General features: G+C 32.5%; 3 protein-coding genes across 4 annotated transcripts; 1 reads left to right on the top strand and 2 right to left on the bottom strand.

The window, feature by feature from the left end:
- Window positions 1–1,128: 1,128 nt before the first annotated feature.
- LOC137832778 (phospho-2-dehydro-3-deoxyheptonate aldolase 2, chloroplastic-like) lies at window positions 1,129–4,796 on the bottom strand. The gene is made up of 5 exons (XM_068641120.1): window positions 4,189–4,796; window positions 3,337–3,614; window positions 2,843–3,119; window positions 2,382–2,627; window positions 1,129–1,667 (listed from the first exon to the last, which is right to left on the bottom strand). Exons 1-5 carry the CDS (start codon window positions 4,618–4,620, stop codon window positions 1,410–1,412), a joined length of 1,491 nt encoding a protein of 496 aa, XP_068497221.1. The 5' UTR covers window positions 4,621–4,796; the 3' UTR covers window positions 1,129–1,409.
- Window positions 4,797–7,404: 2,608 nt separating this feature from the next.
- On the bottom strand, window positions 7,405–12,061 carry LOC137832779 (polyadenylate-binding protein 2-like). The gene is made up of 6 exons (XM_068641121.1): window positions 11,890–12,061; window positions 11,631–11,733; window positions 10,686–10,756; window positions 8,108–8,299; window positions 7,894–8,024; window positions 7,405–7,813 (listed from the first exon to the last, which is right to left on the bottom strand). Exons 1-6 carry the CDS (start codon window positions 11,929–11,931, stop codon window positions 7,765–7,767), a joined length of 588 nt encoding a protein of 195 aa, XP_068497222.1. The 5' UTR covers window positions 11,932–12,061; the 3' UTR covers window positions 7,405–7,764.
- A 1,359-nt stretch (window positions 12,062–13,420) lies between these two features.
- LOC137832777 (tRNA (cytosine(38)-C(5))-methyltransferase 2) lies at window positions 13,421–17,755 on the top strand. 2 transcript variants are annotated; one of them, XM_068641118.1, is made up of 10 exons: window positions 13,421–13,624; window positions 13,698–13,808; window positions 14,268–14,361; window positions 14,444–14,562; window positions 14,666–14,788; window positions 15,797–16,133; window positions 16,229–16,323; window positions 16,880–16,942; window positions 17,109–17,173; window positions 17,381–17,755. In XM_068641118.1, the coding sequence occupies exons 1-10, from the start codon at window positions 13,556–13,558 to the stop codon at window positions 17,454–17,456; spliced, it is 1,152 nt and encodes a 383-aa protein (XP_068497219.1). In that variant the 5' UTR covers window positions 13,421–13,555; the 3' UTR covers window positions 17,457–17,755. The 2 variants fall into 2 exon arrangements, with proteins under 2 accessions (XP_068497219.1, XP_068497220.1); XM_068641119.1 differs by having other exon boundaries at window positions 13,448–13,624; window positions 14,452–14,562.
- The last annotated feature ends 786 nt before the right edge of the window (window positions 17,756–18,541 follow it).

Below are 18,541 nucleotides of genomic sequence, written 5' to 3'. Positions count from 1 at the left end.
AAAAAAAATATCGTATCGAGATTGTTATTAGAGTATTGATTTTTGAGTATCTTGTGAATAAGATGATATTGACTCTACCGATATAATATAATCAAGTAGATAAAGTTATTCAGTTTATGAGTCGAAGGAGATTCATATGATAGAGTCTGGGGTTTGAAAGAATTGATCAGAGCAAATCATATGGATTTACCCTGTCATATGAAATGATGATATATTGAGATGATTATGCACATAGTTGTGTGGATTCATAATGAGTAGTAAGACATATGCAAGTATCAAGATATTAATTTCAATACATGAGTCATCCAAAAGTAGAGTAAAGTATTTATGCGTTGATGTTAGTTAATAGATTTTCTGAAATGAGTGATATGGAAATTGAGATAATGGTAGACACTTCAGTAATTGTGAATCATGATTTTAGATAATGGAGGATGTAAAATGATTAATATGTTTGTGAATAAAATTTGTTTTATTTTAAAGATTTATTGAAAGTTTCAAAACTAATAACTTACCTTATTTTCTTGTTTGTGGATGTTCTTCTTCTTTTTAAAAACCTACTAAGATAATGTATTACAATGAAACATATGTTACAAGTAATGAGGTAATGAAGATAAGCATTGAGAAGTTGAATATTGTAATAAAATAGAATATTTTTGTAATAAAATATTATGAGCATTTGGAGTATTGAAAATTGAGAATGTTACAAATGAGACTCCTATGTATGTATATATGCATTATATTTATTATATTTTTAAAAAGTAATAAATATCTACTGAAACAGAAAAATAGTTTATGTTTATTTTTATGAATAAATTAAAGTAACAATACCATTGTAATTATTTAAAATATAAACAAATATAGTAGTGTTTGTAAGATTTTTTTAAAGGTGAAGACGGTGAAACAACTAGAGTAAAAACAATGGCGTGGAGCACGCAGAAATACAGTGTTTTTTTCTTTTAAAAATATTTACAGAGAAGTTACTCCAAATGTATCCTACTTTTCTTTTGATTCATTGATCTGGTGTAGGAAGAATTAGCTTTTTTTTTTTCACATTATGATTAGTTACTTATTGGCACTATGAAAAACTTGATGAAAATACCTGTATAGTACTTTGTCACATCATACAAATAAAAAATTAAGAAAATATATATAATAGTTAATAAATTTCACCAGGATGCTTTATGACATACGTTATACCTTGAAAATTGTACTTATTACTCATTACCCAACATAAATACAGACACACACACACCGTATCTCCAAACCTTAAAGTCCAAGTTTGCAAGTACAAGATGTTTTATCTGTCTTGTAACAAGTTCTTATGACGCTTGAAGAGTGGCTCTCAGAAGATTTTTTTCACTGTCCGGAGCAAAATTAAACACATGGTAGCCCAGTATTGTGCCTCTTGTCTAAATTCCAAGTGATTGTGCTGAACTGAGCCTTGTTTTGCGCAACCTCTCTGCAATATTGAATGCAAGCTCCAGAGACTGAGAAGCATTAAGCCTTGGATCACAATGAGTGTGGTAGCGAGAGCTCAAGTCATCATAAGTAATAGTCCTTGACCCTCCAACGCATTCTGTCACGTTCTGTCCAGTCATCTCTAAATGAACTCCTCCTGGGTAGCTTCCTTCTTGGTCATGCACATCAAAGAATGCCCTCAACTCAGCCTATCATCAACCATACCAACATCCGTGAACAAATGAATTTATCATCAGTAGCAATAGACCTTGAATTATACACCAAAAATAAACGACTGAAACTGAGACAGCAACATATTGAAGGACATTAAGAAAGCACAAAAGTCATAAAAACAGATAAACCACTGCCAAAGTAATTCCTTCCACTACAAAGCTGCTGTAAATTTGGATATAGCACTATTTTCTTACATTAAGTAAATTACTTGCCAAACAATTATTTAAGTACTATGTGCCGATCCATATATTTCATTCAGGACATAACTGCATTAGAAGAATAGGGCAGGCAGAGGTGATGAACAATTTTTATCATAAACTTTATCCATCAACCTTTTGGTAAATTTGGTGGAATTTCAGAGTTGGGAAAATTTTCTTGGAAATTCATGTGAAGGTGGTAGCCAATATTCCAGTACTAGGTGATATGCAGGATATATGTTTAGTGAAAGTGTGAGACAGTACAAAGATCACAAAAATACATATCCACGGAAAATATTTATGAGTTAAATTGCATGCATGGTCTAGGAGAGTTTTATTTTATTGGAACTTGAACTTTAAACAGTACAGTAGGATTACAAAAGAATGACCTAGTAAAGACCATATATTTTGCCACTTCTGTATTGACCAAATATTGAGTATAAAACAGAACTATATATGTTGGAAACAGGAATAAAGCATAAGTGAAATTACCCTTATTGCATCAAAAGAGCGGGTTTTTAACCCAGATGGAGCTTTAATGGTGTTGCCATGCATGGGGTCGCTAACCCAAGTGACAATTTGTCCTGCTCTGCGAACTGCCCTGATGAGATGAGGAAGCTTCACTCGCATATTCTCAGCTCCCATTCTAACAATTACTGTAATTCTGCCAGGCTTGTTTTTAGGGTTGAGAATGTGTATCAGCTTAACAAGTTCGTCTGGCACCATCTTATCACTCACCTGAAAACCAAGTAGCCTTTCAGTAACACTAAACTATTGTTGATTAGTTCCAACAGGACCGAGGCCCTTCAGACAGGATTGTAGTTCAAGTGTTGACGGGGCATATCAAAATACAAATTCATTGAGACAAGCTTATGCAGGGCATGTTTTTGACTATCAAATGCAAAATGAATAACACAAAAGGGCATAGGCAAAGAGCATTATATGAGCATCACCTTTATGCCCAGTGGATTAGCAACTCCTCTCAAGAACTCAACATGAGCACCATCGAGTTGGCGGGTACGTTCCCCAACCCACAGCATGTGAGCTGAGCAATCATAATGAAGGCCCGTGGTGGAATCCTCCCTAGTAAGTGCTTGCTCATAAGGGAGAAGCAAACACTCATGGGAGGTCCAAAAGTCTGTTGTACTTATTATTGGGTGCTCGGATGTGAGCCCGGCAACATTCATGAACCCAAGGGCCTCATCTACCCTATGAGCCAATTCACGGTACCTGTTTGCCCACACACAAAAAAACATATCATTAAAGTTGAGGGATTCCTCAGTCTTCTACTATCTTTCTACTATCTTTACAGCAACATGAAAAGGGTCCGTTCAATTTTAATCACACTCATCCAAACCAAACCCTTTTAAATAAGGAAGAATAAGAATTAATAAACACTAACGATTCAAGATCCAGAAATAAATTTAGAGAAGGTTAGAGACGATACCTGTCTCCCTGTTCACTATGCTCCATGAAATCAAGATTCCATTTGTTAACCCTTTGCATGGCAGCATAACCTCCTGTGGCAAACGCCCGCAAAAGGTTCAGAGTAGCCACTGATTGGCAGTAGGCTCTAACCATCCTCTGTGGATCGGGGATTCTGGATGCCGCATCGAATGTATCGCCATTCACATTGTCACCCCTGTAACTTGGAAGCTTCACTCCATTCTTCTCCTCAAATTGATCTGATCTTGGCTTTGCAAATTGACCGGCCATTCTCCCCACCTGAATCACCATATCCAATAACTGAAGCTAGTCATTCTCATTCATCATAAAATTTTAAAGCAGTACGATGTAAGACTATCTAATCATTGCTCCATGGAAGAATTTGATCATGGGGTATGTTTGGATACAATCTATTAGAAATATAATTTTTCTTTTCCAGCATTGTATTTAAAATTCATGAAAGAAACAATCATCTTCTTCCAAGTTGGTTACACACTTCTTACACCAATGACTAAATGTCTTGAATGTAAAATTTATAAGACAAGACATGATTGTCAGATGACTCTATCAACAACTATTAAGACAAATTTTAATACACCACTATACAATTTGACATTTTATCCTTCTCAATCCAAAAAGTATAAGCTCGTGTAACGAATCTTGCTCCCACTTATACCTTTTTTTATTTTATTTTAAACCAGGGCTCATTCCTTCACTAACTCAAACAGCACAAGAAACATCAAAATCTATCCCAGAGAGAAATTAACAATTCACAATAAAATAAAAGGAATCCTCCCCCAAAGAAAAAGAACGAAATAAGAAGATGCAATGAAAGAATGGTGAAAAGATTGACCTTGATAACAGGCATTTGGCCACCGAACATGAGGACGACACCCATTTGAAGGAGGACACGGAAGGTGTCACGGATGTTGTTGGCATGGAATTCCTTGAAGCTCTCAGCGCAATCCCCGCCCTGAAGCAGAAAAGCGTTCCCCATAGCCGCCTGACCCAGTTTCTCCTCCAGATTTCTGGCCTCGCCGGCGAACACAATTGGGGGAAAAGAAGAAAGGGTTTGGAGAACTTGATCCAATTCGTTCGCATCAGGGTACTCGGGAAGCTGAAGCGCCTTCTTCGTCCTCCAACTATCGATGTTCCAACTTGTCGAGATTGAGGACGCCGCTGGCTTGGCACAATTCCGAACAACTACGGATCTCCTCGGAGTCCCGAAAATGCAAGGTTTGAGCTTTATTGTAAGAAGGGATGATGAAGATGAGGGCAGAGCCATTCTCTGTTTTCTTCTTCTCAACAAAACACAACACTTTGATTGATAACTGATGATTCTGACTCAAACTCTGTAGCATGCATATAAATGTCCTTTTTATTCTTAAAAAAGAAAATAAATAAACCATTTTCCATGTTTTAAAAACAATATATCTGTCGGAGAATAACAGAAAAGTGGTTAGGTAGTACTGTCCTTTTAAATAACAATAAATAAAGAATATTACTTTAGAATATGATAGAATCTATTAGGCTCAAATACGCTTTTTAAGTTGTGTATATAGATATCGATATTTATACTTGTAAGATACAAGATACAAAGATAAGTGTAAAATTCAAAAATATTTGATGGATTTTTAATAATTTTATCATGATTTTAATACAATTTTTTTAAAAAAATAAAAATAAATATATATATATATATATATTAATTTTTAAAAAATTTAACTTTCTTATATAATTTTTTTAATATAATTATAAAATAAAAAATAAAGATAGGCATATCTTTCTACTAACAAAATTAAAATATACTTGTCATATAATATATAAATTTGTATGGTCTAATTTTAAATTTATATCCGTATTAATGTTAATGTCAATACCTATACTAAATAGGTTAGAACAATAATAATCTCACACTATCATTACTGTTATTAATTTTTATTTACAATAACTATTTTAACAATTTTATCTACGATAATTTATATTTGATGCACATCACACTAAAATTAAATTAGTATATTTACACTTGATAAACATAAAACGTTTGCATCTGTTTATTTTTTCTTTTAAAATTGAAACCAAAGTGTCCATATATAAAACAAATAAATTAGTCTTTCATAACCTTTCATGATATTTTTCAAATATTAATTTTGGTTTGTGATATTAAAATATTTTCTACTTTTTTTCGTATTATTTTTCATTTTTTTCATGAATTTTATACTCTCGTTTGTGGTGGAAAAAATTGAAATATTTATCTGTGAATATTTTTGTAATTCTTTTGCAAGAAATATAGAAAAAAGATTTATAAAGAACAAAATTCGTGAAAGAGTATGCAAAGAAAAATTATTAATTTTCAAAAAAAATGAAAGGAAGTAATCAGTTTTAAACATTATAGAAAAAATATAATAAAACATTAAGTCAGTGTATGAATTTTCTATGCCATAATGAAAGCATAAAGCAAAAAAACATAGCAAAATGGGCTTGAGAAATACAAAAAAAACTTTTATGTTTTGAAACAACAATTAATTAATGTATGGAAATAAACATTATTATGTAGTGCAATGATAACATATAGTTGTCTATAAAAATAAGAACAATAAAGAAAATGACCGGAAGTCCTTTTTTCAGTTCAATAACAATTTAAAATTTTAAAAATCTACATTCTTTTGATGATTTAAATTAAGAAATAAAAGAAAAACTTTAAATGACATACATTATAAAATCTTATCAATGCCTACTAAAAGTATAAATATTTTTAGCACTTTTTAATTAATTTAAATTTATCACTGTTTTGATTTTAAATTATGCTCTATATTTAAATATAAGTAAAATTAAATAATTTTATCAGTAATTAAGAAAATTAATTAATATTAATTATACTTATAACATGTATGAATAAAGAATCTCCTTTATTAGAAGCTAGAATTAATTAAGAATAAAAGAGTTATTTTTCCTACTCCATTTTAACGGTCATATTTTACTGTGTTGTTCTATATATAGACTTGAAGTCATCACACCGTGCATAATCTGGGTGGTTCAGTATAGTAATTTAAAAATTTGGCTTCAAGCTAAGTCATCCTTTAATTTTGATTAAACATCCAAATAGTAAGATCATGATAATTTACATTGATTATATGATAATAAACATGAATGACAAAAACAATCTAGACTTCAAAACCATTTGTGGTTGAAGTTGAGAAAAAAAAAAGTTTGAGAGTGATAAAGTATCTTCTTGACACTGGTGATTAGATCAAAGAAAGGCATATTTTTAGAAATGAGCAATGCTTGATTCTAAGCCAACTAACACTCCCATAGTTGAAAACCATCATTTGGGAGAATACCCAGATCAAAACCCACTGATGGAGAGCAAGTATGATAGTCAAAATTATGCATTGCCAAAGTGAAGATCACATGAACGCAGCAATTTGAATAATTCGATATCTAAAACACTAGTGTTTTCTAAGAATAATCATTTGGTTATTGAAGGTTGTACTAATGCAGAGTGGACAAAAAGTATTATTGACAGGACAACTACGTCTAGCTATATTATCTTTGTTGGAGGAAATCTAGTATGCATAGAGGAGTAAAGAGGCATAAGGTAGTTGTATTATCTATCTAATACAGAAGTTAAATTTTGAGGTATGACTAAAAGGACTGTTAGCTTCTCTAGTTAAAGAAGTTGCTTACAAAAAATTCTTTTTCACCTACATCTGCAATGAACTTATTTCGTGACAGTAATGCAGCCATCTCTATTGGTCAAAATCAAGTTCAAGATGTTCGACCAAAACATGAAGTGGACCATCACTACATCAGAGAAAAACTCGAGGCGAAGAAAGTGCATTTTCTGTCAAAATTGGAGACCAATTGGGAGATATACTTACAAAAGTTGTGGCTGATAGAGATCTTCACAACTCACTCAGAAAGACGGGCATGAAAGAGACATGTATGCACCAACCAACTTGAGAGTAGAGGGATTTGACGTGAGTTTGTGGGATTGTTTTATAATATATGCAGACTGTCATAGTTTCCCAAAGTAGGAGATTAAGTAAGCTATATGTATGAAACTTCGTACAGAGAAAGAAAATATACCATATATTAACAGAAATAGCACTCACAGTTACGATGTTCATGAAAAAGTGAGCGAGCAATATTACAAAGAGCAAGAATGAGAAAATTAGATGACACCCAAAACCCATGTATTAATCACACTTGCGAAGGATACTTTTACAAGAACTAAAATTCAATATAATGTAACAATACCAAAGCAAAGCAGGTGCAAACACCACAATTGGCTGATAAGTAAACGCTTAATCCTCACAGAACTGGTTGGATTTTCCTCCCTCATGTTCAATGGCCAAAACTCCGACCATGACACTACATAGGGGAAGAACGACGTCATTCAGTCCATCATCCTACCCGAGTTGGCCAGTTAATAGTAGGGGCTGTAGCGCATTGCCATTCGGAACCTTGGGACCTTTCTGCAATTCACAAACAGATGCTATTAATTAGCCTGTTACAGGATAAAAAGATTTGAAAGGGATGATAGATTGTAATGTACCCATGTCCATATGGAGAATAGATAAAGGGAGGTGCATAAGGGGTTCTGCCTCGAAAGCCTCCAGCATAAGGATTTGACTGGCGGGACCGATACTGTTTCATCCCTGGTACATTGGTCCTTTTAGCTGTCACCTGACAAACGCTCAAATAAGCAGAGATGGTTAGAAAGGGGAAGCAGTCTATTATTCAACAGCAATAGCCTCTAGCTCTCTAACCTTTAATTGGCGCCCATGAAGTTCAGATTCATTTAGCGAAAGTGCCTCTTGAACAGCTTCCACCTCAAGGAACTCAACATAAGCATAACCCTTGGGTTGGCCAAACTTATCAGTTCGAATGGTGACTCTGTTTACTGTTCCACAAGACTGAAAATGCTGTTGCACTTCTTCAGGAGTGCACGAATAGTCCACCTGTTGAGAATATCAAACCCATGAGACATTATAAGAGTAAAAATAACAAGTAAAGCCAAAACATTCACCACATGACATGTTTTCAAGTATCTGTTAACACCAAATTGAGATTAAAAGATGATACTTACCAGTTTCTAGTCTACTACTCAACCAGATATAATTAGCGTCACTAAATATCAACACAACATTTAATGAAAGAAATACATTTTTGAAGATTCAACCAGCCTGTTAACAAAACCATCTGAAATAGATATAATAGATATAATAACATACATTCAATAGAACTGTTCTGTGACAGCTATCAAATCACTGGCTCAGGGCCAAAATGATGAACATCAACCTTCTCTGGCAGAACAATTAACCTCTGTTTATTTCCATGTTTGCAATCTCCATAGGCTGAAAGCAAATTATGTTTGCTTTACTAAAAGTGTTAACACATCCCAGATATTGTAATATAACCTCCAAACTTAGTCTCATGAAGTAAAAAAGAACTACAACTAGGCAAAATGCAAACAACTAAACCAATACATGGTTTGCAAGCATTGTCATCACAAATGCTAATGGAATAAATTTTGGGCTTTGAGCAAGTCAGTGAATGTCAACCAGTAAAAGAAAGATGGTTCACACACAACAAACAGTAGATTTCAAGTCTTCCCCTATTAAATTAATTGCTTTACCTAGCCCTTTTAAGATTGAGGAAGAAACAAAAATCAAAATAATCTCATAGCCACCATATGTTATATCTGAAACATGGCTGTTTTAGCAAGCTGGAAAGTTTCAGGGATGTAAAAATATTTTGCCTGGTTCATGTAGTCTAAAATGCAAGGAAGGTCACAGAATAAGGTGCCAGCAGACAAACGGAAAAAAAAAAAACTAGGAAGTGGAATTTTGTAAATCCAGAAAATATTATTCAGTGGGTTCTTCAAACCATTGCTGCTGCTGCTAGCGGTGCAATTCGAAGCTCTGCTGCAATCTTGAGCAACTAGATGGCTGCTGGGATGTGCCGCCTTGTGTGATTCGGAAGCCTCTGTTTCTGAGTGAATTATATCTGGGCTGGCTTCTGTCCTCGGCCCCCATTATTAGCTGATTTGTTGGTAGTTTGTTAGTGATATGCAAAGTTTCATTGCTTTGCTGGTCTGCAGGGGACGCCTTTGCATTCCCTGCTTGTTCCACTTAATTTCATATTTTTCTCATTAAAAATGTCATCATAAAGTATCTGTTTTTAAAAAAAAAATCTTGTAATCACCTTAGTCAAATCTATTATGCATTTTGAATTACAAGATACTTAACTGCTATTGTGAGTGAAATTTTATTATTCCCTATTTGATTTATATATATTTTACATATATTAAAACAATACAATTGTGCATTTCTACCTCCCTTCCGAAGAGAGGACCTAGGATTTTGAAAACCCCACTCACTGAGTGCACCACCTTCCTTCTTGATCACTGTTTTATTTTCCAGTTTCCTTTAGTTTTTGTGGTGTGAAGTATATCAGAGAACCAAAATGCCAATAGTCTAAAAGAAATTCCTTAGATCCCAAAGTAGAAAAAAGGAAATGACAACAGTGCCTCACCATGATAAAGAAAACATATTACATGAACTAGCACCACAGAAAGTTTCCTTTGAATGTTCGACCAAATGACAGATATGCATGCATAGTATTGTACCCATAAAGTATGTCCTCACCAGTAGGAGTCCAGATTCTTGATCTCCAATCTACCCTTAATTGATTTCCTGTCAATCCCATTGCAAACACTTGACTGTACACTGATAAAAAAAAAGTCCTAGTTGAAGATTTTTTCTTTTCACCTTTGATGACTTCATATTCTATTTTTTTTTTATTCTTTGTTTCTTGCCTTTCTTCCTCCCATAAGAAAGATATGCAAATTCACAAAACCACGAAAATCACTTCCCTCAACAAATACTTCTTTAACACTCTTGTCATCTCCTTTATTCCTCAATGTTTCTTTTGTGTTGTATATTTTGTTTTTCCACTCCTTTTTTTTTCAATTACATACATTTCTAACATTTTTACCCTCCAACTATATAATCTAACATATACTTTCAACTGCTGCAATACAAAACCAGAAAACTTGTAGGTGGAAGCGTGACCTGCGATTGTAGTCAAAATATTATGTCAAAGCAGGATGTCACTGCTTGGAAATATACTAAAATTTCAAAACAGTAGAAAGCACATTCATCATCAAAACTTTAAAGGATATAATATGATGAAGCCCGACATATTTATTGACCAAAACACTTTGGGTCATAAATGAATCAAACAATACACGCCCTTAACCCATATCATGAACGATGACAGATGGTGAAAGACAATCAAGCACAATAACATGTTCTCATACAAACAAGGTAAGAGAGAGCTCACATTGCCTACAAAGACTGATCGAGAATCTACTTCCTCTCTATTGGCCTGACTGGCAGAAGCAGTTGCAGGATCTATTTTTGGAGAAAATAATTAACAACTGAGATTGGAGTCCAACAAACATTGTAATAATATATGTTAGGCATTAAAAAAACAGTGGCATGCAAAAGATCAAGGAAAAAACAATATAAAGAAAAACATGAGGGAAAAAATAACAGAACTAAAATTTGTAACTCAAGCATTAATGAAAAAGTTCTTCCTTCCGAATTTTCAAACAGAAGTTAACAAAATTACCAGTGTGCTAGCACAGCTATAGCGGCAAGAGGCCCCTGGCGGCTACAGGTGCTGCTGTGGCAGAGCACCTTAGTGTAGTGGCCTAAGCAGCATAGCTTAGGACATCTATAACTTCTTATTGTTAATTAGGAACGGTCATTAAATTTTAGAAATTCTTATCGTTTGTGAGAATTTATATGTATCTGTAATATATATCATATAAAGTATAGACTACATAAAAAAATTCGAAATTGTGGTGTTATCCCTTATCTGCTATCCTGCTGCAGGCCATTACATACAGCTATTCAGGATTTCAAATATTGATCTCGAAAGGGTAGAAGGATATGTATATAGTTTATGATTTATAACCAAACAAGTTAGAATGAGTTTCCCATTACCACCGGCCAAGAACCTAAAACTAGTCTACTAATATGAACATTTATAACAAACATTTCAATCACAAAAGATTTTCAAGCGAAAAAGTGAAGACTCGTCGTAGAATCCTACACAGAAAAAAGAAAACAAATAAACTACTTTCAATTTTGAATATATCCAACTCACTGCACACTATAGCATTTTCTTCCCAAAATGTAATTTTCCAAACTAAAAGAAAAAAAGTGGTTTCAAATATACATCTTTTGGAGAGAGAAAAAAGAAGACAGAAAAAGAAGGCACCTTGCACAGATCCCATTTCCTTCTCGACCTTGGCCTGCATCTCTCGCAAAGCAGCGGCTTCATCCTCCATCTCTTTCAAACGCTTCTTCATGTCATCCAATTCCTAAACCCAAATGATTTGACATTGGGGAACGAACAAATTAGGGTTTAAGATTGAACGGCGGCAGCACCAGACAAGTTTGATCCAAAGAAATTAGGCGAATGCAGAGAATTGAAAAGAAAATTAAGAAAAAAGAGAAAGAAAAGAAAGCATTTGTACTTCATTAGCGTCGGCGTGCATGTCAACGTCGTCGTTTTCCATGGCTCCGCAAAAGAGGAATTCTTGCAACCCTCCCTGTGCTTTGCTTGCCCCTCTCCCTTGAACCTGAGAGAGTGTCAGAACGATTGTGAGAGTCTTGGGTTAAACTACTTGGGCCTAAGACAAGACAACCTTTTTATTTTATAAGAATAAGAATAACATTTTTTGATATACCATAATTTTCTAAATTTACAATAATAAATAAATTCTTTTAAATCATAACATCATATTTCAAATATTCAGTGACGGTTCTAATATCTTTAATTGTTAACCGATTAATAAATATCAGTATTATATTTCTTTATTAAGGGAAATTTATTCAAATAAAAAAAAGTATATTCTCAAAGAAAATGTTTTTATGGAAACTTGGCCAAAATTTGCCAACTTTTTGCGGGAACATATTTTTTAAACTCAGATTCTGAATAAAAGTAAATCTTCTGTTAAACATCTCAAAATTCTATCTCATTGTGAATTATGAGGTCAATAACAAATTTTACTTGCACTTTAAAGGATTTATATTCTTTAATTGTTTATCTATTTAGGTTAATTGCTACTTCCAGATACAAAACTAAATAAATATACCTAAATCCGAATTTTATATCAAATTTGGGCTATTTGTTTTTTTCATATAGGAGCATAAATGTACTCTGCAGCAAGATTGTACTAAAATTAAGAAAAAAAATGTGAACTTCTTTTAAAATACTTAACTAATAATTATATTTTTAAAACATCTAAATAATGTGAACTAATTTCGGTCAAACGATATATTTTTATCTGAAGCAAAAGAAATGTATTTGTTAAAGTTAGATTGCAATAGTAAAATTTATTTTGTTTTTGAGTTCATTTTTGTTTAAAAGAATATTTTTGTTTAAGCAAAAATTAAGTAAATTTTTTTAATTGTTATTGGATTTATTTTTCACAGTAAGTAGTAAGATATGTATAAATCTTTAAATCTAAAACACAAAACACAACTTTAAAAAAGTAATTAAACTTAAAACTATGTTTACCCATAATTTATCTATTAAGATTAAATATGTTTAAATCCATATATATATATATATATATATACTGTAAAATCAATTTTTGTCATAATATAAACTTTATGTTTACTAATTAACTGTAGTAAAAAATTAATGGAATGAATTCTTATTATAATATTTTTCTTACTAAAATTATTATAAATATAATATAATAATTTCTTACAACATAAGAAATTTAAAGTTGAAATTTCAGTGTACAAAAAACATTTAATCTTATATGTTAAAGAATTTAATAACTTTTTTATTTTAAAATAACTAAATACTTTTTATTTTTTAATGATTACATAATTTTTTAAATACTATTTTATAAAACTATATATACATATATAATTGTATTAATTTTTCTATAATTTATTTATTACCAATAAAAATATCAAATAAAAAAAAATTATATATATTTTTTAATATAATTAAAGTGCGAATATATACCTAGAAATCCATGTGATTTTGCTAGTGTGTATAAAATTTTTAAAATTTGCGCATCCTTCCTTAATGGTTTACTTGTTTATGAAAACTTGTGAGAACCCTAGGTTATTGGTCAGTGATACATTCGAATTTTTGTTTGGTAAAAAGCGTGTTTCATCGGAATGGCGAAGGCGTCCGAGTCACACGGTTGCCGGAGAGTGTTGGAGTTTTACAGTGGAATCGGCGGCATGGTTTGCACTTCATCTACGGAACCAATTCTTTTTGCCTCAATTTCATGTGCTAATGATCTTAGTGTTTGTTTAGAGGTACTCGCTGATGAAGGCCCAGGTGAATGCCGAAGTGGTGGAAGCATTTGAAATTAACGACACAGCCAATGACGTTTACCAACATAATTTTGGTCATCGTCCTTTTCAGGTTTGCTTTGTTGCTTTTTTGAAATGAAATTGTTGATTTGAAGTTTCTTGCTTATTAATGCTTTTAGTTTTTTTGCTTTATTACTTGTACTAGTTGTATCGATTTTTTATGCTTTCTGTGAAAGTTTAAATTCTTTCAGAATAAATTGGTTTTACTCAAACTCTAAGTTGATAAGATAAGCTTAAACAAATCCTTTTTTCATTACATCTTGTCACTCAGGTTTCTTTTTAAGTCACTAGGGTCTTTATACTGGTGAGAAGTTTGAATAGTTTGTACAAGATCCTGGGTTGAAACCTTGTTGCCGCCATTGTTCGCCAAAAAAAATCTAGGTTCTTTTTGGAGTTTGGCTTTGCCATAATTGTCAAACTAGATGATTGTGGACTTTACATGATGTCCCAGACAAACAAAAAATATGAAATGATCAGGCCTACCACGATTAACTTGTGTTTGTTTATTTAGGGAAATATTCAATGTCTGACTGCTGCTGATCTGGACAAGTATGGTGCCGATGCATGGCTTCTTTCTCCTCCTTGCCAACCTTATACACGACAAGGTGAGTTTTTCTTCTTCTCATATTATGGCTTACCTTTTTTTTTCTTTGTTTGGCAAAGAGTTACTCAATAATCATCTGCTAGGCCTTCAGAAGGACACTGGTGATGCCCGAGCATTTTCTTTTCTCCAGATTCTTGAGCTCTTGCCATTTCTATCGAAGCCTCCAAGTATGTTATTTGTGGAAAATGTTGTTGGATTTGAGGTTTGTCTTGTTTGATTAAACTCAGTTATTAGCCCAGACTCCAAATTAATTTCATTAAATATTTCTTCTATTAATTTTTTTCCTGTTTTTTCCTTTGTTACAGACTTCTGATACACATGCAAAACTGGTGGAAATATTGGAAAAGACTGATTTTATCACACAGGAGTTCATTCTGACCCCTTTACAATTTGGAATCCCATATTCGAGGCCTCGGTACTTTTGTCTGGTAGTCTTCTTGATTCTTGCCATAGTCTTTTGGGATGTATTTTGTTAATATCGAGGAATCATCTGGAAATAGGCAATATGTTTTGGATTATGATCATTATAACTATAATTTTATGCAAACGTGATTACTTTTCTTAATTATTTTAAAATTGAAATTCTAGTTTCATGTCCTCTGCTTTATCTGGAATGAAATCAAATTTTGTTGGGGCCTTTAAGAGAGCTATTCAGAGCATTTCTTAGGAAGCCTTCTTCTTGTTGACTTAAGCTGTGTTCACCTTTTGTATTTAAGTTTGTCATCCAAATATCTAATACTATTGTTTGAATTACTTGGAGTATGGACCTCTATGACGTAGTGGTGTATGTGTCATCAACATCAAATTACAATAACATGTTTTTTACAAACGAAATAACGAACACTGGGTCCTCAGCAGAGCAGAAGTCATTCTAATACTGGATCTATTATTCTGAAATGTTTAACCAATACTATATTTTGAAATTATTTCTACTACCTCTGAGAAAATGCTTCCTGTTTTGGTATGTTGTTTTAGAGCTACAATTTGAAAAACAGAGAAAATAAGATACTTAATTAATTATAAAGTTGTCTGATAGATTTTTCTTCATAACCATTTATATTTGGGTGTTTATTCAGATAATATTAATTTATAGCTGAGTGCTAATATAAAATATAGATTAACATTGGTTAAAAAGCTTTTGCACAGTCTTTTATTGGCTTGAATAACTTCAAGAGATGGTTGGAGTAAGATTTCTAGTAAAGGTAATTATATTAAGTAATAGTGCTGTTGATGTTGCTGGTGTTTCCATTGCACTTTATTCTCTCTAAAATTCTTGTTAATCACTCGATTTGAAAATTACATTCCAAAGATGTTGGGACAAAAACAGATGTAGTTATAATACTAATATCATCAATTAGGATTCTTGCTAGTTGAATTGTAAACCTGTAATGTAAATATGTTTGTAACTGTTGACTTTATGTGTATAATTTTTTCAGGCTAAGAGGAAAACTTCATCTTTTGTAAATGAATGTTTAAACCGCCAGCTGATTCAGTCTCCAGGGCCATTATTTGAGCAATTTGATACAGTGGTGGATGAAGATGATTCATCAAAAGAGGACAGACATAAGTTGTTGCAGTCATGTCAATCTATTGAGAAATTTCTTGAATTGAAGAATCCTAACCATGATATAGCTGTTGAATCTGCGGCTTTAATGACTGGCTTGTCTAATGATACTCCTAGAACTTCGGGAAAAACTAATGGTCATGAATATGAATCTTTGGACCAGTATTATGTTCACCCAAGCTTGATAGAACGGTGGGGAAGTGCTATGGGTATCCTTGCCTTAGTAATTGGTTACATCATATTCAAACCATGTTATAATATGACCACTGTATATTTCCCATCTCCATTCCTTAAAAGAGCTTAGATGTTGTCTATCCTGATTCAAAGCGCTGCTGCTGTTTTACAAAAAGTTATTACAGATACGTGAAGGGAACTGGATCCCTTTTGGCAACTGTCCAGGTAGGAATTCTATTTAGTGCAAGTCTTTCTTCGTCATATTGCTTAATATATTTACATAACACTACAATTTGTTTGTTATTGAGTCTCTCATATGTTTTTCTCTCCCCTCTGTAGTCATCGTTTCATCATATGTTTGGTATCTGCTCTCTGTTGCTAAATTGATGACAAAACTTGGAATGACTACCTGGTGGTTGTTGATAGTTTCTTGCTCATTAACATAGAATATCCCGTTAGTTTTTTTTTATCATAATTGAGATATAATATAATATAATATTTCTAGACTATGATTCTAAAGAATATGTTTCTTGACATTAACCTTTTCAATCACCATTTAATTTCGATATTTTTTCTTTTCTAGAAAACTATATTATCCTGATAAAGTCTATAAAGCTATTTTCTTATAATTGATTTTGGAACAATTGAGAAAATAAACTTAGCAAACCAAACTTTTTTTTTTGTTTGGGGAGGGGGGGATTGGGTAACTATTTAATAGCAATTCCCTTGACCTTTATTTCACTCTTTGCTTTCCTCCCCAACTCAACATTTAAATGTGCAGCCGATGAAGAGGGACAAAAATTCACTGAAGGAGCAATGCCTCAGATATTTTACCCCGAGAGAGGTTGGTGGACTTTCTTTATTCTCAAGAATGTCAAATTATTTTGAGTCAATGTTCTATGTTTGCAAGAATGCTTGCATGTGAATGTATGTGTTTCAGTGTCTGAAGTTTTCGTCTTGATTTCAGTGCATATTACTAATCTATATGGTATTTGTCATCATATACATAGGTTGCCAACCTACACTCCTTTCCTGAAGAATTTGAGTTTCCAGAGCGCATTAGTCTCAGGCAAAGGTATCGCATTTTATTGGATTGAATAATATTTTTGCATTCCTACGGATGAATCCCTTATTTTAACTGTTAGTGGTGTTTAGTTGTGGACTTCTTATCAATTCCGAATACTCTGGTTTACATGATTAATTGGTCAGATTCCTGAGTTATATGCTTTCGTGTATTTATTGCTTGTGTTTTATTATACTACTAATATTTTTTCTTTTATAGGTATGCCTTGTTAGGGAACAGTTTAAGCATAGCAGTTGTTGCACCCTTGCTTCAGTATCTTTTCACCGAACCTTAATGATTTTCAATCGCGACATCCATTCAACAGAAGCAGATAATGATATTTCACAGGCCCGTCATAATGCTGTGATTTCGTGTTTCGATCATGACGATCCAACACTTACACGAGTTTGGCCATTTTACTTCAGAATTCAAATGTAGTTGACTAATGAGGGACACAAAAATGTAAATGAAATTTGGGAGAGATTCAAAATGTACTTGTTAGGCATCTTGTTGAAGAAATGATAAGATCTTGTATCAAATTTGAATGTAAACATATTTGAGAAAATATGCAGTTAAATTTAAGTGTTCTTTAAAGCTGATTTGCTGATAGTTTATAATGAATGGTTTCTTGCTAGCACTTGATTTTGCTAGTTATTATACATTTTAAGGATACATGATACGACGACAGGTTGTTTTCGAATCGTTTAACAAGTGATTCCGCGAAACACGTACTGATAATGTTGGTGGTTCCATATAAAAAAAAATTGCATACTGTTTGTGTCTTTAATTATTAAAGTTATAATTTAATTTTTGTTTTCCACAATAAAGGAATTAGTCATTTGCAATTTAATTCCACACAATCTTCATTTGTTTTGTTCATAAATGTCTCGAAATATGAAAATGTATATTTAGGTTTAGTTTGAGACAAATCATAATACCTAGAAGAAAAAATTATTAGATTAAAGATAATAAGATTATTACTCCTAAGACACGCATAGTTATAATTCCCAACCATAAAAATCTATTCTCTTACAGAAAATTGAATTTATAGACATAAAGATTAAATCAATTATATCTTGCGAGAACCATGTATCATAGGTATAAGAGTAAAAAAGTCAATTATCACACAAAAAAAATTATTAGAGAAAAAGTAAAAAAATGGGGAAATAGAGAATGAAAAGAAAACATAGAGATTTTTTTTGTTCAATTTTGTTAAGGTTGATTCTTCCTGCACCATGTCAATTCAAAGTTGTACCCAACATACTGACGCAAAATATCCATTTGTCTTTAATGATTTAAAATTTTTGTCTTCTAAATATTTATATCCCTAAGTCAAATTACAAAGTTTCAGATATATAAATCCATAACTAATATGTCACT

Source organism: Phaseolus vulgaris, chromosome 6 (assembly GCF_000499845.2).
Source record: "Phaseolus vulgaris cultivar G19833 chromosome 6, P. vulgaris v2.0, whole genome shotgun sequence".
NCBI lineage: Eukaryota > Viridiplantae > Streptophyta > Magnoliopsida > Fabales > Fabaceae > Phaseolus > Phaseolus vulgaris.
The sequence above is the reverse complement of the archived record's forward strand: the minus strand, read 5'-3'. Positions and strand labels throughout refer to the sequence as shown.